The sequence below is a fragment of the Sitophilus oryzae genome, unplaced genomic scaffold, assembly GCF_002938485.1.
Source record: "Sitophilus oryzae breed Bouriz unplaced genomic scaffold, Soryzae_2.0 scaffold_806_pilon_pilon, whole genome shotgun sequence".
NCBI lineage: Eukaryota > Metazoa > Arthropoda > Insecta > Coleoptera > Curculionidae > Sitophilus > Sitophilus oryzae.
In genome coordinates, this window is record NW_022147424.1 from 331,688 (window position 1) to 354,999 (window position 23,312).

The 23,312-nt window shown below is 29.0% G+C and overlaps 1 protein-coding gene across 1 annotated transcript in view; it reads right to left on the reverse strand.

The window, feature by feature from the left end:
• Positions 1 to 1,751: 1,751 nt before the first annotated feature.
• The window catches only part of LOC115888674, a 181,839-nt gene continuing 160,278 nt past the window's right edge, over positions 1,752 to 23,312 (reverse strand). The window contains exons 37-52 of the mRNA XM_030908455.1: positions 22,238 to 22,739; positions 21,468 to 21,766; positions 21,006 to 21,235; positions 20,803 to 20,941; positions 20,588 to 20,748; positions 20,193 to 20,498; positions 19,794 to 19,992; positions 15,609 to 15,777; positions 12,886 to 13,147; positions 11,684 to 12,185; positions 7,787 to 7,900; positions 5,924 to 6,145; positions 4,914 to 5,069; positions 4,682 to 4,771; positions 2,371 to 2,528; positions 1,752 to 2,224 (exon numbers count right to left, since the gene is read on the reverse strand). Coding sequence (XP_030764315.1) covers positions 2,024 to 2,224; positions 2,371 to 2,528; positions 4,682 to 4,771; positions 4,914 to 5,069; positions 5,924 to 6,145; positions 7,787 to 7,900; positions 11,684 to 12,185; positions 12,886 to 13,147; positions 15,609 to 15,777; positions 19,794 to 19,992; positions 20,193 to 20,498; positions 20,588 to 20,748; positions 20,803 to 20,941; positions 21,006 to 21,235; positions 21,468 to 21,766; positions 22,238 to 22,739 — 3,710 coding nt within the window. The 3' untranslated portion in view covers positions 1,752 to 2,023. The remainder of the gene's footprint in view (positions 2,225 to 2,370; positions 2,529 to 4,681; positions 4,772 to 4,913; positions 5,070 to 5,923; positions 6,146 to 7,786; positions 7,901 to 11,683; positions 12,186 to 12,885; positions 13,148 to 15,608; positions 15,778 to 19,793; positions 19,993 to 20,192; positions 20,499 to 20,587; positions 20,749 to 20,802; positions 20,942 to 21,005; positions 21,236 to 21,467; positions 21,767 to 22,237; positions 22,740 to 23,312) is intronic.

Consider the following 23,312-nt stretch of genomic DNA (forward strand, 5'->3'; position numbering starts at 1 on the left):
TTTGGACACTCTGTATAAGGTAGTAAAAATTTTATTATTGCTACATAATATCTGATCAATAAATAATCTTCAGTAAATATTTAGTTTTAAAAACTTTGAAACCCTTGGAGAAATGAAGCCTTAAAATTTTTACTGCAATTTCATAAAATTGAAAATATTTCAAAAACGGCAAGGTTTAAGTGTTATAAACCTTAATTAAATTTACCTTTATTTCAATAGTAGAATCCAAAAATAGAATAATATACAGGGTGTTCCATTTAAAAAAATACAACTATAATATTTTTTACTTATTTGGGACACTCTGTATCTTGTAAAAATATTTTTAAATTGTAGCTCTAATAGTCCTTCAACGAACCCAAAACTTACAATTTGTAAAAATCTAATTGTTTAGCTACAATACTCCGTGTCGTATGTGGTGAACAACCCTGTATTTACCGCTTTGTTTAAAATGTTTCAAGTTTACGACTACTAATGTGACGTAACGACTTTAGGCTAGTTCTATTACACATTAAAACCTGACTCTACTCAATCTCATTCTCTTATATTTTGTTATCGACGTAACATTATTCTAAGGTGATGTGTATTTCTTTTTTTATTATCTTACACTCAATCGACAAAATAAAAAACTTCTTAGTATAACTTGGCATATATGTTTAGACCTTATATAAAAACAGATACTAACTACTAAAAAGTTAAAGCCAAAAAACGTTGCACTTAATAATTAAAAAGATTGATAATTACTTTTTAAGCAATATTACACTTATAATTATTTAATTAATTGTTAAGTTAAATCACAGTATTATTAGTTTTATATCATTCTCATCTACATACCGGGTGATGCATCGTATCAGGACATATACGAAATCTCTTGTAAATGTTAAGGGCGTCGACAAGTTGAAAATTATATATTTTTTAAACTTTAGTATTTGGCTTATTATAAGGGTTAATTGAAGGATTGTTTTTTATCCTAACTTTAAAATACCCTGTGCAATAATTTCGGGAGTAACTTATTCTAAAACATTTTTTTTTTTCGACAGAGCCATGTCTCCTGAACATTTTCTTTTCTGACTCATGTTAACACATGCCTTGGTTTTTTATTATTATTTTTTTTAAGTACTTACGACGCCACTGGATAAACAACTGGTTAATTATCAATAACCAATTATAACCAATTATCAATTAATAATCGATTTAAGTTTTCATATAGCTTCCATAATAATTAAGATACGATTTCGATTACTTTAAAAAATTGATTTTTACGTTTGCTAATACAATAAATTAATATATTTTTTAAAATATTTCTCAATAAAACGAATCAAAATCATATTGCAGATTCCATTGAAAACTGGGGTTTTAAATTATTTTGTAACTCATTTTATTCATTTGTATTAGCAAACTTAAAAAACAATTTTTTAAAGTAAACAAAATAAATTGAAAATATTAAATCGATTATTAATTGATAATTAGTTATAATTGGTTATTGATAATAAACCAGTAGTTGTTTATCCAGTGGCGTCGAAAGTACTTAAAAAATAATAATAAAAATAAAAATGTCTTATTTTAATAACACACCCTGTATCAATATTTATCAAAATTAGAACTTAAGTATCTTGGGTAAGGAGGATTCAATATAATTTATTAGATTTGAAATAAATACTGTCCCAAGGGTACTTTACCCTTGACTCGAAAAATATTAAACCCCATCAAAACGTACGTCTATGAGGTATCGCATTTCTTACCCTAGGCAAAATGTACGTCTTATAGCCATACAGCATCCTGCCAAAAACTAAATAATAAACTGAATTTACGAAGTTGATAAATTTGATAAAAAAATCAAGGAAATAGGGCTAAAAATAAAAAAAAATTTGAACTTGACAACACTCTTAAAATTTACATGAGGTTTCCTATATGTCCTGAGACAATGCATCACCCGGTATATCTCTATCTCTATATCTGGGACGTATTATAACAATAATTTTAAGTCCTTCTATACATTGAGTTCGAAAAAAATTCCGGGTAGACATCAAATGTTGCTCGAATGTATTTTTTGCTGCATCATGTCTAGCAAAATGTCCGAATATTGCTGCATCAGGTCTATGACTGACCCTGACCCTGAAGCACCCTTTGAAACTAAATCATTTAGTTTCTTAATAGCGTCAGTTTGGTTTACATCGATGTTGCCGTTGTTCTGCTTAAATTCGTTGAAGATACAATCGTGGACAACCTGTATAAACATGTATAAATCAATAAAAAGAGTTATATACAGTCAAAAAAATAGTGTATCTAACTTTGGTGGGTTATTCTTCAGTTTTATCTGTAGAATCAGGATCATTCAACAATTGTTGAACAAACTATATAATTTTTTTTTACCTTATGCGTTCTGATGAGGGACATTTTAATACAATCCATAGCTTCAGCCTGTGATTCCCCTGCTTCTTCATTTTCTTTAAGTTTTTCATAGATTTTGACAACATTGTCTGCGGTCCTGACTAGGTGTTTGCTGACATCTTCGCATAACTGATTGGAGACTGAAAACAAAAGAACCATGCTTAATATGAAGCATTTAAATACAAAAAAAATATTTCACTATATACAGGGTTGTTCACCACATACGACACGGAGTATTGTAGCTAAACGATTATATTTTTACAAATTTCAAGTTTTGGGTTCGATGAAGGACTATTGGAGGTACAATTTAAAAATAATTTGACAAGATACAGAGTGTCCCAAATAAGTAAAAAATATCAAAGTTGTATTTTTTTAAAGGGAACACCCTGTATATTATTACATTTTTAGTTTCTACGATTAAAATAAAGGTAAATTTGATTAAGGTTTATTATACTTAATCCTTACCGTTTTTGAAATATTTTCAATTTTGGGAAATTGCAGTAAAAATTTTAAGGCTTCATTTCTCCAAGGGTATCAAAGTTTTTAATACTAAATATTTACTGAAGTTTATTTATTGATCAGTTATTGTGTTGCAATAATAAAAATAATACTACCTTATACAGAGTGTCTAAAAATTTATTTTAAATAATTTCTAGCTTTAAACGCCAATAACGGATAATAAAGAATCAGATGCACAATTCAATTGTCTATCAAATTGTATTATACCATTTTTTACCTATCCCTTCAAGTTTTCGTAGAAAATGCATTTTCTTATAATTTAGACCCTATTTATCAATATACCCATGGAATATTGACATTTTAGATTGTTTTTAAAGCAACAAATGTACAAAATGTACAGGCTAGTAATATTATCGTTTTGCTAAAAACGATAATATTACCATTTGTATGCAAAAAGAAAACTATTTAAATCTTTATAAAAGAGTATACCATTAATTAAATATAACACCATTATTTCCGCCCATATACTAATTAATGACATACTTAATTGTGTTCGTTAATAAATTATTATAAATAAATGTGGATTTTTGAGTCAGAAATCAATATAATAATAAGTTATCAAATTAAAGTCTTTGTTGTTATAAATAAGCATTTATTAAAAAATGATATATCATTTTTAAGGTGTTACTTTTTATCACACTGTCTAATGCCCATACAAAATTCAGTTTTTTAGTATTTGGAGCAATTATTATTAATCAACGCAAACAGTCAGTTAATGTAGTTTGAATACTGAAATCATATTAATTGGTCCTCTTTAACAAATATTTAAACAGTTTTTTTATTTTTTAATGAAATAAACGAATTATATCGACAATATTAGTATCTGTACTCTTTAAAAATTTGGTACATCTTTAAAAATAATCTAAAATGTCAATAGTCCTTGGGTATATTGATAAATAAGTTCTAAATTACAAGAAAATGCATTTTCTACGGAAACTTAAAGAGATAGGTAAAAAATGGTATAATATAATTTGATAGACAATTAAATTGTGCATCTGATTCTCGTAAAATATACAGGGTGTTCCATTTAAATTAAACAAGTTATTGCCGTTTGAAGCTAATAATTATTTAAAATAAATTTTTAGACACTCTGTATAAGGTAGTATTATTTTTATTATTGCAACACAATAACCGATCAGTAAATAAACTTCAGTAAATATTTAGTATTAAAAACTTTGATACCCTTGGAGAAATGAAGCCTTAAAATTTTTACTGCAATTTCACAAAATTGAAAATATTTCAAAAACGGTAAGGTTTAAATATAATAAACCTTAATCAAATTTACCTTTATTTTAATCGTAGAAACTAAAAATGAAATAATATACAGGGTGTTCCGTTTAAAAAAATACAACTTTGATATTTTTTACTTATTTGGGACACTCTGTATCTTGTAAAATTATTTTTAAATTGTACCTCTAATAGTCCTTCATCGAACCCAAAACTTACAATTTGTAAAAATCTCATCGTTTAGCTACAATACTCCGTGTCGTATGTGGTGAACAACCCTGTATACTATCCATTTGTTTGTAATAAATAACAATTAGAGATATCGTTATATATTGTTTATTTTTTGTACTAATCGTTGTGATTGAAGTATTTGAAATAAATATAAACTCAAAAAAGGCTTACAATATACAAAACTAATTTTCTACGTCTGGACATGTAAAAAATGTAAAAAATTTAGTTGGCGTAGAAAAGACGGTAGAAAATATAAAATGTTCTACCTAACCAGCCCAGGACGCCCGCTAAGGTGATTATTATTCATTATACTTACATTCAATTGAAGAAAAATCCATACTTTCGCTTGATATGTCAATATCTTCGTTTGTTAGTGTGTCATCAAAATGAATTGAGTGTCGTGAAGCTGAAATGGCGTTCCCAAAAAGTATTAATATTTTAGTAGTGTTAGTATAAAATTAAAAAAAATATATAATATATCTATATTAACTTGATGTACCGTTAATAGTTAATATAAAAAAATAAAAGATATATGAAAATAAACTTACATCTCTTTTGGTCCTTGTTGTTCATGAGTCTCTTAGTACTTTGTCCATTTTCGAAGCTCTGTTGCCGGCTCATTCTTGGGGGAACTTGGGGCTTCTTTATCGTCTCTTCATCATCGGACGTCGAAACGTTGTCTATTCCTATTTGATTCAAATTACCTAAAAACCAAGAAAATGTCATAGTTTTTCTTCTTTTCTAGGGTTTAAAATGACAAAAATATCTAATGGATACTTTCATAAAATCATTCAAATACTCAGTTCAAATTCTTACTCTTCATAGTCTACCCTGGTTGCTGTTTTTTGTAGTTTTAAACTGTGATAAATAATAATAACAGACAATTTGGAACGACTAATACACAGCTCTAATTTCTCAGAACTTACGACCGAGAAAAATCTAAGATTGTCATTGATTTAAGTAAGAACAATCTTCGGATTGTTACGGGGTTTTTAACAGGACACTGTCTCTTCATTGAACACCTCAGTCGATTGAAGCTAAGAAACAACGGGAAATACAGATTCTGTGGGGAAAATGGAGAAACACCAGAACACACTCATTCGTACCATAAACTTTGGTACGACATATCGGAGATGGAGAACTAACCTCTGTAAAACCGTCTCAGATACTGGCTTTGCAAAGCCCTAAGACTGTATGATGAGTTATAACTCAAGATAGGCGGACACAATACATCTATAAAATTACGGTGATTAACTTCCCCCAATCCCTTGGGTTAACCGTCATATTTCAGGGTTGGTATTCGCACATTTACTGCTCTAACATCAGAAGTGGGATATGATGAATATATCTCCCGGTATAAATCAAATCACGTGTAATAACGATTAGTATTTTGTAATGTGTAAACAATCACCAGTCCACTGGAGAAACACACAGACGCACAGGCATAGCAAAGTGCAAAGAATTGTTGAAAGTGTGTTTAAGTTGCTGTTTAAAAAAATATACCCTAATTTTCAAATTTCCCGCCTTTAAATGGAATCAAAATGGATTTTATACTTACTGGTCGAATAGGACTGTTTCTTTCGTGCCTGTAACGACTTTTGGCTCATTTTATTATGAGAACTGATCGTAGGTCTCATCAATCTTGACATCTTCTTATCCTGAGAATCGTTTTCGGAATCTGAGTGCTGTTGGTTCAACATGACGCTGGATTTACTGCGCATCATCGAGTTGTTTTTGACATAACGTGGTGTCATTCTTGCTGGGGGTGCTGGTTTCTTAACTACAGATAAAATGTTTTAAATATAAACAAGATTTTTGGATAAAGCAAAGCATTTTTTGGAGGGAGAAATACAGTAAAACTTCCATAATTCAAAATATACAGAGTGGTCCAAATATAGTTCGTATAAATATATGTCCTAAAATGCTTCGTTTCGGAGATACAGGGTCTATAAGTTTCATTTTTATTTTAATTTTTTTCAAATTATTACTAAACTAATGCCGATATTTGAATAAAAATCGGTGTCTGGTGTACCTGTATAAAACTACGGAGTGAAAAAATATTCATTTCTGTCGTTTTTTTATGGAAAAAAGATCTCTTGTTAAAAATTGCCACGATCAATGGTTCTCGAGATATTTGAAAACGAAATAATCAATACATGTCATCATTGACAAAAATATTATCTGCAGAGTATGCTGCCCGAGTTTCCCGGATACAATTCGGACCACCCTGTATATCGGATATAAATGATAAAAAGAGAGAAAGAGAGAGATATAGAAAGATATAAAGCGAGAAATAAAGATGTTTTTCTATTTACTAAATTTTGTGTTTGCAATAATAAAAATAATATCACCTTATACAGAGTGTCTAAAAATTTATTTTAAATAATTACTACCTTTAAACGGCAATAACTTGTTTAATTTAAATGGAACACCCTATATATTTTACGAGAATCAGATGCACAATTTAATTGTCTATCAAATTATATTAAACCATTTTTTAGAAAATGCATTTTATTATAATTTAGACCTCATTTATCAATATACCCATGGAATATTGACATTTTAGATTATTTTTAAAGATACACGTACAGATACTAATATTGTCGATATATTTCGCTTATTTCATTATAAAATAAAAAAAAACTGATTAAATATTTGTAAAAGAGAACCAATTAATATGATCCCAGTATTATAACTACATTAATTATTATTGACTGTTTGCGTTGATTAATAATTGCTCCAGATACTAAAAAACCTGAATATTACATGTGTTACTACACACTAGACAGTGTGGTAAAATTTTATTTTAATTTTCAAAATTTAGTAAATAGAAAAAAATCAGTACAATATTTGGTATTAAAAACTTTAAGCCTAGAAAAATGAAGCATTAAAATTTTGTTACTGCATTTTCACAAAATCGTCAATATTTCAAAAACGGTAAGATTAAAGTGCGGTAAACATTAATCAAATTTACCTTTATTTTCATCGTAGAAACGAAAAATGTAAAAATATACCGGGTGTTCCATTTAAAAAATACAACTTTGATATATTTTATTTATTTGGGACACTCTGTATCTTGTAAAAATATTTTTAAATTGTAGAACCCAAAACTGACAACTTGTAAAAATCTAATCGTTTGGCTACACTACTCCGTGTCGAATAAGGTGAATAACCCTGTAGAATAGATTATTTCAAAAAAATATAAAAATATATCTTAGACAAGAGAACAATATTAAAAGGTTAATAATATTAGAATTAGTAAAAAATAACGTTAATATATATTAAAAAAAAGACTCAAATGTAACTCCGCATCGCATTTCTAACAAGACAGAAAAAAGAACTGAGAAGAAAGAGCATCAAAATAGAGAAAAGTAAAGGTGTTGTCATGCTCAGTGGTGGACAACTACGTGCACGGACTTACCTGTTTGTTCGGGTTTGCGCTTGGCTAAATTGGATGCGTTTTGCATGCTCAAATCGGACAAGCTACACGACCTGCGCAAACTTGACTCGGGACTAGAGGTATCGTCTAAATATACTGGAAAAAACATGCAAAACAAAATCGATAATGACAGGGCGTAATGACAAAATTCACAACAATATTTACAACATGAATTCGCAAACGAATTAAAAATTTGGTAGGGGGTGAATTGTATTTTGTTTTCAATTTTGCTCCACTATACAGGGTGTCAAAAAAATAGTGTACAGTTTATTCTAGTTCCTATGAACATGTGTCCTAAAATGCTTCCCGAAGAAGTTGCATCCCTCGAAAGGTTAAATAAAAAATAATATATTTTGTTTATTTTTAAAGTACCAAATTTGAAGAAAAACGGGTTACAATTAGTAGTGGGAACTATCGAATGAATACTATCGAAACATTCGATAGTTGCAATTCATTCGAATAATTCGATAGTTAGTAAGAAAACATTCGTTGAAAACTATTCGAATAAAAATTATCGAATAGATCCGTCATCTGCCTTGAAACATTGTATTCTAGTAATTCGGCAGCAAAAACCATTCATTTATAAAATTCATTCATTTATGAAATTCATTTAATCGTCAGGATCGATTATAATAAAATATTAACTGAATTTTAGTTGTCGCCCGGCGACGTAGGTTTCTTTCCGAGAAACCCGACAGCGGTCGGTGGCAATGCTATGAAAGAACCCGGCATCTTTGATTTTTTGCGGAGTCAGATAAAAATATGGACACATTCTTTTTTTTATCAAGGTGCTAGTATTTACACAGAAAATACATAATGAAGGGCGCTGTTGCCATATTTTGGTATTAGTTGATATTAGCAAAGAATATTATTGTTTGGCTTTAGTTAGTTAGGGATAGTATGTCTACATATTCTGCATTTTTTTTATTAATATTCTGTTGTTACACTGCAATAATACTTGTTATTTTGGAAGTAGGAAAATTATTTTTAATGTTTTTAAGCAAAGACTTGTTTAATAAATAATAATAACAGTAATAATTTGTTATACCTATTAACAACAAAATTTAAAATCATTTAATATAAATGTAAAAATATAATATAATAAATAAAAATATAAATAAAAAATTAGAAATCAAAATTATTTATATTAGGTGCTTTATATTACTATTTAAAAATTATATTTACTTTTACTGGCATTTACTTTAAAAAATAAATGAAATATTTCTTCGCAAAAACCTACATGTAAGAGAATTAGCATAAACAAAATACAAACATTGTTAACCTTTTTTTTAAATTGGCACGTGTAAAATTTTCATTTTAATTTTCTCACCCCATAGTTTGAGTTCGATAACCATTACCACATTACTTAAATATGATTATTAAGTTCAACTAATTCATATTATTAAAACATCTAAAGTACAAATATGTATTTTTAAAATTAATTGTAAGTTCATCTCATCTCTCTTAAAAATTGCTACTTCTCAAAATTTCCCATTAAAAAATAGACCATATACCATATAAAATTAAATAATTGAAAGATCGGACTACGGAAAACCACACAAATTTTCAGAAAAATGTTGACCACCTGCACATGCAGACAATCGTCAATAAATAAAATTAAAAAAAATTACTATTTTAGTATTTTAAATATTTTAATAAACGCAAGAATAGCACAGTATTTATACGGCGAAGTTATAAAAATTTGGAAGAACTAATAATGCACTGACGCACACAAAAATCAAACGAATACTAAATTTCATTTACCAAAAGCATTCGATAGCCGTGGCTCAACGATAACCATTTAGTCGCACGGCGAGGTTGTCACATATGCTTTAGTATACAAATGAATGAATGATTTTATTCGAATAAAACCATTCGATAGTCTAATTCATTCGATAGTTCCCATCGCTAGTTACAATGTTCTTAAAAATAAACCAAATATATTATTTTTATTTACCCTTTCGAGAGCTGTAACTTCTCCACGCAAAGCATTTTAGGGCATCAGGAACTTTTTGTTTTATTTTTATACGAGTCACCTACCAAAGTTAGATACACTATTTTTTTTGACACCCTGTATATTTCGTTTGAAAATAATCATAATAAATGTGAAAAAGATTTAGAATCAGAGAGCCTTGATAGAACCAAAAAAGGAACAATTCCAAGATTATATCAATCTGTTTATGTGTTTATAAAAGTTTTCCGATAAAATGAAATATGTATTTTATAATTGTTTGGAAGTACAGAAATAAATTTTATTTTAATTTAAAAAAATGCATTATTCAATTTTTTATTTTTTTTTAATTAGGACGTCTAATTTTGGTTATTGGCTCTTCCACGCTAGTTTCTGAGTGTGATTAACAGCCATCATAGAACCATCATAGAACCTCATAGAACACACGAAAATGGGACACTAGAGCTAAGTTGAAATCAAAATACGATTCAACCATGATAATATATTTATTTCAAACTATAGATAAAGTATACAGGGTCCGGCAATAGTGCGTCGGGCATCTGTAGCTCTTAGAACAAAATGCTTGCAAAATTTGTTTAAGTGTAAACCTAAAGTATGTACAAGGATATATTTCAGGAAAATATAACTTCTATAGGGTGGCTCAAAAAAGTGTGAGTGGATCGGGATATTTTTTTTTAAATGGAACACCCTGTATATTATTGCATTTTTGGCTTCCTTACAGATCACTTTACATAATCCTAAGATATGAATAAATACATTTCGATAGTTTCAGAGATATTAATAAATAAATAAAAAATTTATATTTTTCAACCTTCAATAAAAAAAGATATTACAAATACAAGAACTGCCCTGAAATCAAAATTATATAAGGCATATACTTTAGATGGTCTATACTTAACTTTGCTATAAATATCGTAATCTTGAATCATACAGGATATTCAAAATTCTTCGCCAAACTTCCTAAAATATAAAATAATTTTTCTTTTTTTTTCAAATGGAACACCCTGTATATTATTTTTTTGTTAGATGGAGAATTAAAAATTGAACATTCTTTGTATCTAAAGTATTTCAAAATTTTTAATGGTTTCGCAGATACACGGTATCTCAACGATAAAATACGAGAGAAAAATCATTGGGTGGCTTTGATAAAAATTTACTATGGAAAATGCCATATGAAATATAAAACCGGGAATATCTGCAAAACCGTTAAATTTTTTGAAATACTCTAAATAAAAAAAATGGTCATTTTTTAATTCTCCATCTATTGAAGAAATAATATACAGGGTGTTCCATTAAAAAAAAACAACAAAGAAAAATTATTTTATAATTTAGAAAGTTTGGCGTAAAATTTTGAACATCCTGTATGATATACAATTACCATATTTATAGCAATATAAGTACAGACCATCTAAAGTAAATATCTAAAATAGTTTTAATTTCAGGACATTTCTCTTGTATTTCTAATAATTTTTTAAGAAACGCTGAAAAAAATATATTTTTTATTTATTTATTAATATCTCTGAAACTATCAAAATATATTTACTCATATCTTAGGAGTATGTAAAGTGATCTGAAAAGAAGCCAAAAATGCAATAATATACAGGGTGTTCCATTTAAAAAAAATCATCCCAATCCACTCACACTTTTTTGAGCCACCTTATAGAAGTTAAAATCTTTTCCTGGAATACTTCTTAGAACACACTTAGATTTGTACTTAAACAAAATTCTTAAGTTTTTTATTCTAGGAGCTACAGATGCCCGACGCACTATTGCCGGACCCTGTATAAACACTAAACAATAAAAAAATGGGATCATGCAATATTGACCATGCTATCGCGATATGAAGAAGCTTTTTAAGGGTTCTTTTCAATCACAGTGTATAACATACTCAAATTCCATTAAAAAACAATCGATTTTATTTATTTTTATAACATTTAAAATATATACATAACAATATATAACATGCTTGTAATATAAACAGCTATGCTCAGCAACAAAAACATGGAAAACAAAGGCAGCTAATATCTTTCTCCATGCATCACCTTCAATATTTCTGTCATCTTGATTATTCGTCGGTGTTGCCAGCTTGGAAGGCACACCGTTGCCAGATTTACTGTCAGAATTCAGTCTTCTTTCAACGAAACTCGGTAAACTCAAGTTTCTTCGTCTATACTTCAATGGGGTTGCTTGAAGTTTAGTCAGATCATTGTAGTAGCTTTGTGAGGTGGTTAAAAAACTCTCGTACATCGATGATAAGGCTTTTACTTTACTTTTTGACACGTTTTTTCGGTATATATCGATCAGGGTATTGATTTGGTGTATTTTTCTTTGAATTTCGTTCAGGATTTTGATGTTTTGAAGAGCTGTAGCGATTTTGTCTTGGGGGGAAACCTTTTTTTCTGGTTTTTCCTAAAAGTAATTTATGATCCTTATTCTTGTTTACATTTATATAGTATGTCCAACGAGACAGGGGAGATTTCGACAGACTACACCCGAAAAAATGACAGCAAAACGAACGAAATCACTGTCATGAATCTTCCCGCGGGTCAAACTATAGAAAAGTGGTTACTAAATCATTGTAAAATCAGTATAATGGGTGATTTTCAAAAGTGGCCCACCCCTTTAATTTTTTATTTTTCCAGATAAAGAAAAACGAGATTTGGTAGGGTGCTGTATGACATAAATCTAGCGTATTCAATTTATTTCAGTCACTTCCTGTTTCAACGGAAATGACTACAATTTTTGAATTTTAAATGAAACCACTGGTATTTTTTTAATTTATTTGATTGAAAATTACATTCTCAATAGAAAAATAATACAAAAAATGCCTTCAGTGACTGGGACAGCTCTTGTAAATGATATGTGACATTAATGATGTAAATAAAGGATTAGGGTAGTTAGATGCGCGTCCATTTTCATTTTATAGTATTACTCAAAATCTCTATTGTATTTCATAGTTGTTACTTATAAAAGGAGAGCTATGACTTTAGAATTATAAGGGTGGCCCACTTTTTAAAAAACGCCCATCAGACAGTCTGTATTTAGAAGAAGCTTATAAAGTTTTTAGGTAATATTTTATTTCAAATTTCCTTAGAATTTCAGTACTTACGTTGGTACTTTGCTTCATCAAGACATTCTCTAGATGAAGAGCGGCGTTTTTGCTAACGCAAGAACTTTTGCCCCAAACATTTAATTCGAGACTGCCAAAAAAATTCTTCGTAGACTCAGTATCAGAATTATTGGTAGTATTCAAGTTTATATCTAATGAATCTAGGTCCATCTTAGAGGGTGGCGATTTTTTATCTAAACTATCATATAACTCTGTTAAAATATTATTCTGATGCTCTGATTTCTTATCAAACTTTGATACACTAAAAGAATTTAAACTAGATAATAATTTTTTTTTCAAATATATTGCCTCGTTCAGAACCACGAATTTAGTGGTTTCAATGATTATACTTTATACTTATTAGCTTATAGTACGAGAGCAAGCAACGTCGGAAAAACAAGTATTTTAAGACGTCTGGTTTTTGATATATTTTTGTTTGAACAGCATGCGGCCTGTTCGTTTGGCTGCGCCGGTAGGAACGTTGTTGTTCCCTACTGCGCATTGAAGAAAATTCTATATTTTGATTAGTCCTTTAGTTCTTAGTATCCGAACATACGCCTAGCGCAGTGCGTAGAGCTTCGACCACAAACCAATGATTCAGAGTTCGAATCCGTCGGGGCAAAGACTTTTTTATTTTATTTTCGTTTATATTCTGATAGTAAAGTATTAAATATTTGTTTTTATTTAATTACCAGAATTACTTAATACTTTACTATCAGAATATAAACGAAAATAAAATAAAAAAGTCTTTGCCCTGACTCGGATTCGAACTCTGAATCTTCGGTTCGTGGTCAGAAATTCTACGCACTGCGCTATGGAGACATGTTCGATTTATATTCAATACTAGAATTTAAAGGACTAATAAAAATATAGGATCTTCTTTCAATGCGCAGTAGGGAACGCAACGTTTACCGGCAGCCAGACGTTGGGCCGCATGCTGTTCCAGAGAGCATAGTAAAAGATATCAAAGAGCCAGACGTCTTAAAATACTTTCTCGAAAACGTTGCTAGCTCTTAGACTATTACAATCATTCACAATGTCAAAAAAGATACAATTAAAATTAATAGAATATCCTAGCAACAACTTACGGTAGTCAGTTGTATCCATAGAGATAGCCTAATAATTTGCTTATTATACTTTATAAAATTTTTAATATAGTCTGTGAAACGAATAACTTTGAATTTGACAGTTCCCGCGGGCTTTTCTAGTGTTAATTTTATTAGGTTAGCAACTTGCGGCCATGCTGACGCAATGCCGTCTCTAATAGAACAGCCTCGGAGCGAGACTTATAACGTCACGCTAGTTAGATACTACGGATTAATAAATATTAATAAATATGTTGTAGAATACATGGAAAACATACTTATTCCTCGTATTTTTGGTTTGTATCATAAAAATCACAACCTACTAAAAAATTAATATTATTAAATAATTAATAATAAATACATCACTAGTAGGTATTGAATGTTTTTTTTTTGTTAAATGAAATCGATTTTCAAACCTCAAAATTTAAAATATATTTTACATTTTACCCATTATCTTACGTACCTATTCATTATTTGTATATTGTAAAACATTTGCTGCATTTGTATAGTTCATAGTTTATTTGCCAAAGTATTTTTATTAATATAAATAGGTATATATATATATATATATATATATATATATATATATATATATATATATATATATATATATATATATATATATATATATATATATATATATATATATAGTTTTTATGAAATATAATATATTATACAGTTAATAAATACCATATATATATATATATATATATATATATATATATATATATATATATATATATATATGGTATTTATTAACTGTATATTATGTATATTTTCATAAACTATAAATAATGTTATAGTTTATGAAATATATTAGCAATATAGTTAATAAATACCATATATATATATATATATATATATATATATATATATATATATATATATATATATATATATATATATATATATATATATATATATGGTATTTATTAACTGTATATTATGTATATTTCATGTAAACTATATCATTTTTAAAATACAAACCAAAAATACGAGGAATAATTATGTTTTCCATGTATTCTACAACATATTTATTAATCCGTAGTATCTAACTAGCGTGACGTCATAAATCTCGCTCCGAGGCTGTTCTATTAGAGACGGAATTGGTCTGATATTTAGAAATGTCAAAAGCTGATGACATTTTACTTTTGACAATAATGACATTTCGTGTTGATTTTTGGAAGAAGAGGAAGAACTGTCACTTGTTTTATTATTTTCCTTTTCTATTTCACGAAAGTAAAAAGAGTTACCTATCTGATTCGTTCAGGGACTCAATTTAAAGAATATCAGTAACTTTTTTGGTATAGGGATTTTATATTTGCCATTTTGGTCAAAAATAACGGTCAAAATTCAAAGTTATTCATTTTATAGATTAAGTCTAATCAAGATTTCTCTTGAGGGATGATAATCAAAGGTCCAAAATGACATTACTAACAAATTTTGAAGCATAATAGTGAAAAAAGTTACGTTTGTAAACTTTTTCTACTAACTGAAAATTACCACCGCTAATTTTGACGTTCTGAATGCTTACATTGAAATTAGAGGAACAAACTTCTAGGCTAACTGAAACCACTAATTTATTCCACTAATTTCGAGGGTTCTAAATAAAGCTTACACATATCATAAAATAGATACCCTTCTGCAATTTTTACGTTTAACACGTTATTTCTAGATCTACAAGACCCAGCTTCCACATCGCATTCAATATTTTTCTCTTTAAACCTTAATTCTATGGTATTTTCACCAGTTATTACTAAATCTTTCGTTCTGTTATTTAGAACACTTGCACTGCCTTTAATTTCATCTGAAATACGATTGGTCAATAAAAAAGGCTTTGAATAAAAAAAATATTAAGGAAGGAGTATAATTATCAATTTATTTATGCATTAGAGACGCTTCTTTTTGACTTCAGGTGTTTCAGTAGGGTATTTGATATTTTTGTTATTATATAATTAGTATGCAATTATGCAACTTCTCCTATACTCAGAAAAATGTTAAAGTTTCTATTGTAAAAATATTTAATTGCTAGGGAACATTGTGATGGGAAATCACTGTTCCCTGTTATACCCTCGATGAATTTTTCAGTGATCCTAGAAAAATATATATACAGTATGTCCCTGGATTGTCTTTACAAGAGGAAAAACTTTTTTCATATCGACAGTTTGAGAAAAATGCATTCTTCATAAACATGTTGCTTATTCTAAAATGGTTAATCCCGTTTATACTTTTCCAAATTTCCATACTGTACAGGGTGAGTCAACGATAGAGTAAAGTCCATTATCTCATTTGTTTCGAGGTTTTCAAAAAAATATGAAATATAAAAGTTATAGGAATGGTTAAGATACACATTTTAAAATTATTATACAGTATACAGGGTGCTTCAAAAAAGTGTGGCCAATATAACATATGTTTTTTAAAATGCAACTCCCCGTTTCTTATTTTATTTTTAGATTCTGCGTAAAATTCTATAACTTTTTTTATATATAATGTTATATACCTAAAACTAATAGTTTTTGTAATATTTAAATTTGTTTAAACAAATGGTAGATTGCAGTGTGATAAAAAATTGTCAGTGATGGCATTGTTTCTGAATTTGGACAACTAAAATTTGGTAGGAGAATTTAATAGAGATATAGAAAACGACCTATGTAAAGATATTTTAGTTAGATGCTACAGGGTGTTCAAAATATATTTATGAATTTCAACTACTTAAACTTAAGAAACTTCAAATTTTTTAAATGGTACACCCTATATATTATCATTTTTTCTGATAAATTTTACAAAACACTTCAACTTTTATTAAGTATGTCTTATACCTATTTTTAATAGAATTACGCTATAATATCACAGTTACCATCACAAAAAGTAATAATTATCAAAATTTCTTGTCTGTTAAGCAAGTTAAGAACAAAATTTGAATTTTAGTTTAATTTCTTGTAATAAGTATAAATGGTAGAGATAATAGTTACAGACTTTCCTGAAATGAATTAGTCAATGTGACTGATACACACGAACAAGCCAAGAAAAACATATTTTTGGTTCAGTACTATATATTATATAGTACTTTGCTAAGTACTATAAGAATAGATGAAGATTATCTAGAAAACATCTTCGGTGTGTAATGGGACGGTTTCGTTATTTCGTAGTAATATTGGCTTTACCAAATGAAATTATAAACCAGCATTACTACGAGAAAAAAAAACTTTACTGTATGTCGAAGAAAATTCCTATATCAGTAGTCTTCAACAATTAGGTAATCCAGTGTTACCCTAATCTGTGGCTATTCGCCCCGACAGAAAATCCAAGTGTCATCTTTCATAATATAGAAATACACCAAGAAATTCACGACTGCGATTTTAGTTTATTTGAGTAAAGTTAATTAACCTTAACTAATACCAGCAATTGTAACCAATTATTAAGGTACTTGTTAAAGATAAGTAATAAATCGTTTGTTTTGTCATGGCAACTATGATTTTATAGGGTAATTGTATTAAAAATATGGGTAAAAATAGAAAAAATTGGAATAAATCGCAAACTATTAAAAATACGTATATGATATACTTAATAAAAGTTTTGTAAAATCTATCAGAAAAAAAAAATAATATATAGGGTGTCCCATTTAAAAAATTTGAGATTTTTTAATTTTAAGTAGTTGAAATTCATAAATATATTTTGAACACCCTGTATCATTTAACTAAAATATCTTAACATTTATATCTTTTTTTTCATCTCTATAAAACTCTCCTACCAAATTTTGGTACTCCAATTTCAGAAACAATGGCACCACTGACAATTTTTACCACACTGCAATTGAACATTTGTTTAAACAAATTGAAATATTAATTTTAGGTATACACCAAGTATAGTCTGTGAAACGAATAACTTTGAATTTGACAGTTCCCGCGGGCTTTTCTAGTGTTAATTTTATTAGGTTAGCAACTTGCGGCCATGCTGACGCAATGCCGTCTCTAGTAGAACAGCCTCGAAGCGGGATTTATGACGTCAGGATAGTTAAATACTACGGATTAATAAATATGTTGTAGAATACATGGAAAACATAATAGTTCCTCGTATTTTTGGTTTGTATTTTAAAAATGATATAGTTTACATGAAATATACATAATATACAGTTAATAAATACAATATATATACCTATTTTTATAGTAATAAATAACTTTCGCAAATAAAACCAATAAACTATGAACCATACAAATGCAAAATGTTTTACAATATACAAATAATGAATAGGTACATAAGATAATGGGTAAAATGCTTAAAATATATTTTTAAATTTTGGGGTTTGAAAATCAATCTAATTTAACAAACAACATTCAATATCTACTACTTACTATGGCTGAAATCGTATTCCATAGTCCATGTAGATAGTTTCCAGTGTTAAGAATAATAATTTAAAAATACGTGGTCATCTTTGACAAGTTTATATTAGTTTATTAATTGCAGTAAACATATGTGGTATGAATATTTTATATGTAATTTTTGGATTATATTCGACACTATTTTTTTCATATGACACAACACTGATAAAGGCTATGATGTTATTGAAACGTTTTTTTTTTAACCAAAAAATAATGAAAAAAACAAATGAAAACTTAATCAGCGTTTTTCCCTAGAACCTAAATCCCAAGAAAATAAAAAATTTTAGAATAATATTACATATAAAATCACAGCGATCTTTATTTCATAGCCATCGCTGCAGCCTTTTTCTATATGATATTGTATTATTTGGCAAATATAATTTCGAACATTGATACTTCTGCAAAAATATACATATACATTTGTGAATGCAAATAATAATACATCACTATTAGTAGATATTGAATGTTTTTTCATTAAATTAGATAGATTTTCAAACCCTAAAATTTAAAATATATTTTACATTTTACCCATTATCTTATGTACTCTATTCATTATTTGTATATTGTAAAAACATTTGCTGCATTTGTATGGTTCATAATTTATTTGCCAAAGTTATTTATTACTATAAATAGGTATATATATAATATATCATGTAAACTATATAATTTTTAAAATACAAACCAAAAATACGAGGAATTATTATGTTTTCCATGTATTCTACAACATTTTATTAATCCGTATCTAACTAGCGTGACGTCATAAATCCGCCCGAGGCTGTTCCTATTAGAGACGCGCATTGGTCTGATATTTAGAAATGTCAAAAAGCTGAAGACATTTTACTTTTGACAATTGTGTTGATTTTTTAAGAAGAGGAAGATCTGTCACTTGTTTTATTATTTTCCTTTTCTATTTCACGAAAGTAAAAAGAGTTACATATCTGATTCGTTCAGGCACTCAATTTAAAGAATATCAGTAACTTTTTTGACAGAGGAATTTTATATTTACCATGTTGGTAAAAAATAACGGTCAAAATTCAAAGTTATTCATTTTATAGACTATACAAAAAGTATTAATTTTAAGTATATACCATTATATATAAAAAGGTTATGAAATTTTACGCAGAATCTAAAAATAAAACGAAAAATAGGGTGTTGCATTTAAAAAAGCATATGTTATATCCGCCACACTTTTTTGAAGCACCTTGTATACTTTAGAATAATTTTAAAATGTGTATCTTAACCTTCCCTATAACTTTTGTATTTAATTTTTTTTTTGTAAACCTCGAAACAAATGAGATAATGGACTTTACCCTATCGTTGACTCACCCTGTACAGATGAACAGGAATTTAAGTCTTAAGCCATGTTAATCCCCCATGCCGTTCAATCTAAGTTTCTTGATATAGTCCTTCCTTAAATTTTTTATAAAAAAAAATAATTTATCACCTGTAGATAAATTTTGTTCTCCTTTGACATTAGTGTTGTTTTTGAAAAAATCCTCTTTTCGTATATACTCGTAAGTAGTTTTACTTTTTCTATTTTTAGAGCTATGTCTTCGAACAGCTTTTGGCGGTTTGTGAGTTATTTTTTCGTTAGCATTTAGTAAGCCTTTGGCAAATAAATGCCTGTCCAGACTAGATGTTTCCTTCAATAATAATAACATTAAAATAAGAGACACCACAACGCGTCAAGTAATATTAAAGCGCAGACCACACGCCAAGACTTACCGTACGACAAAACTTCGTACGGTAAGCCGTTTCGTGTGGATCACGCTTTAGACAGACGACATCCAAAAAAATGGCAGAAAATACAATGTGTTCTGTATATTGAAGCTATTATTAATACCTGAATATTGTTTCTATTTCCGTTTCTCTCAAAATTGATAGTGGACAAAGTAAAATTATTGCCATTATTTTTGCCATTGGCTCTTTCTTCAAACATATCCAAGTTCTGATCAGGCTTATTGTTCAACACATTGCAAAATTTGCTTTTGTATTGTTTGTTCTTCGAAGCTAGAGTTGGTATGTACATTTCTGAGTTTTCGTGTTTTGTTTTTTGACTATTTTTTGGTAAATTAATAGGGACGTTTTCTTTGCTTAGTTTTGTGTTTGATTTGCCTCTGCTAGTGTTTGTTTCGACAAAAAATGCGACCTATAAGTGAAATAATAAGAAATATTGATGGTAATATTAAATATATACAATCACACATGGTTGCCATATCTTTTTACTATTCAACTAACCGGTTTTTTATGAGTGCTTTGAGCAATAGTACTTTCAAACTTGAGCAATTTTTTCTGAAAATCTTCTGAACCTCTTCCTGCTTTCTTTGCCACAATTTGCTGAGGTGTCTCAAAATCTGTCTGAGTCTGGCAAGTTTTCAAACCGCCTTTACTTTTTTTCCCTAAATATAAAGATTAATTAGAAACTTGGCTTTTAAAAGTATCTATTTCAAAACCTGATGATGCTTGTATTGGCTGAGATGCAGTATAATGATGTTCAATAAAATTTTTAGGAAGGCTAGACGATAATTCTGTGTCGTACTTGCACGATATATTTTTTGGCAGGCTTTGCGAATGAGGCATTTTGCAGTTCCCCTAAAACGTATATATAACATGTATACAGGGTGGGATAAAAAATAACAAACGATATTTTTATTACCTCGGATATAAGTTCTTTTCTTTTATCTTCAAACAATATCTCAAGGAGAGCACTCTTGCAATCAGAATCGTTAGAAATGACGCTTTCCAAACTGTTACAATAACTTTTTGCTTCCCCCCTGTAGAAGTCGTTGTAATCGAGGTTATTCTCGTCCGAAAGAATACTTTCTTGGCTACCTTGTATCGAGTAATTTTGATTCAAGTAAAATGATTCGCTTTTTGGAATTTCCTCTGGAAGATTAAAAGAATATAGCAGAGTGTCATAAAATCATATAAGTAATAGTCCTAGAAGGCTAGTAAAGACTTCAAACAGTCACCAAGAAGGTACGCCGGTAACAACATGAAGAATACTATAAACAATGATAGATGGAGGATATTAAAATCAACCTATCAATTGCTGTAGGTATACTACCCTTATTAGGAATATTACTTTATTACATGAATAAAATAAACATAAACTAACCAATATATTCTTCTTGATACCGATATATTTCGTTATTTGACACACATCTCCTCGGTGGTACGTTCTTTTTACCCTTTTTAATGCTATAAGAAAAAAAGTTATAGTCCTCTAACGAATCCGAGCTAAAATTGCCATCTTCATCTTCTGGATTATTTTCTTCGTTTTTGGCACTTTTGACAGGGAAATTTTTCTCAATTTGATCGTATTTTTTGTTAAAATCCACACTAAATTTCTCTATATCGCTGCAAACTTGTCTGAAACCTTCGTCTGTCGATTTGGGATCGAGATCCAGAAAATAACTACAATAAATATAGTTTGTACGAATATATCTCGACGTGATGTCATAATATATTGGCGTACTATCTCTCTTTCACGTGATAAAACCGGAGGGAAACGATTCTTTTTTTGTTTTTACGTGAAAAAAATGTATGACAATATATCCACGACATTACATATAGTATTTGCAATAGAATTCTAAGTCTGACGTCACGATGTTACGCTCCGCCCTTTTTAAAGCGACGTAACATGACTTAGTCTGTCAGATGACAGTCGCATTTCTTCACTTCATCCTCTGAGATAAAAAGAAAGGAGTATAATGTTATCCATGTAATCACGCATTAGAAACAAAATTGATATCTTGAATCCCCAGATTTTTGACACATTTGAATTTGATTTGAAATTTTATTAAAATGCTTCTTATTTAATATGTGTATTCGAAAATTCCATAATCCAGTTAAAATAAAAGACAAAAAAAAACAAATTCTACCTACCTGAAACTTTGTCTCTGTTGCAAATCACTGCATTTTTGCTGATCGACAAAGTCAGCAAACTGTCTTTCCTCACTGACAGGACTGACAGGAAGGCTCTTGTGCATTTTGTACTTAGTCAAAGTCTTGTCTAACTTTAATTTTCTGGGTCTAACAAGTGATTCCAGACTCCTTTCTGGACTTTTTGTTGCTTTCTCCAGGCTTTCACGAAAACTTATACTCTCCGCATCAAAATTCACCGTATTTAACCCACTCAAACTCAAAGGACGCGATTTTGAGCAAGTTTTATCGTTATCTCGACTCAAGTTGAGTATTTGACTCAACTGAGTGGTGTTTTTTTCGATGTCACTCATGAAACAACCGCACAATTGTAGATCGACTGGAACGCTTTTGCTAGACGGTACAAAATCGGTGAAAGAAGTACTTATAGATGTGCAAACGCTGCATGGGTCGGTTTTATTGATTGTAGTGTTAGTTGAGGAAGCGTTAGCACTATCAATGTCTGCTGTTTAGTGGGGGTGAGATTACAGTTAGTGTTAGTATACCAGATTAACTCTAAGAAGTTCGAAGAAAGTTTCTAAATACATTTTAATGTAAAAATGGCGAAAAAATGTTTGTCTTCTTCGAAAGCGAATATCTCCAACAAAAATAAAGCTATTGAGATGAACCAAAAAACAAACTATCAAGAAAGGATGTACCTAGATGATAAAATTATTTTTATATTACTTGCTGTCTTAACATATTCCACAGGGTGTTTCAAACTTTGACCAAAATAACAACATTTTGCTTGCCCTGGTATAATTGACAGATGGGAACGTTCATTTTTAATTTAGGAAGAGATACTAAAAAGTCAAATAATTTAGCTAGAAATTGCTTAAAAATGCATCAAAATCGGTCCAATACAACAAGATATATTAAATTTTAAGATACATCAAAATTTTAGGATGCACGTTTTTCATATATAATTAAATTAGGCACAGCTATTGTTATCAAAATTTAGAAACTTTCTCCTGCAATTATGACAATATATATGGGAAATATGTTAAAATATTAAATTAAAAAAAATCAAAACACTTTA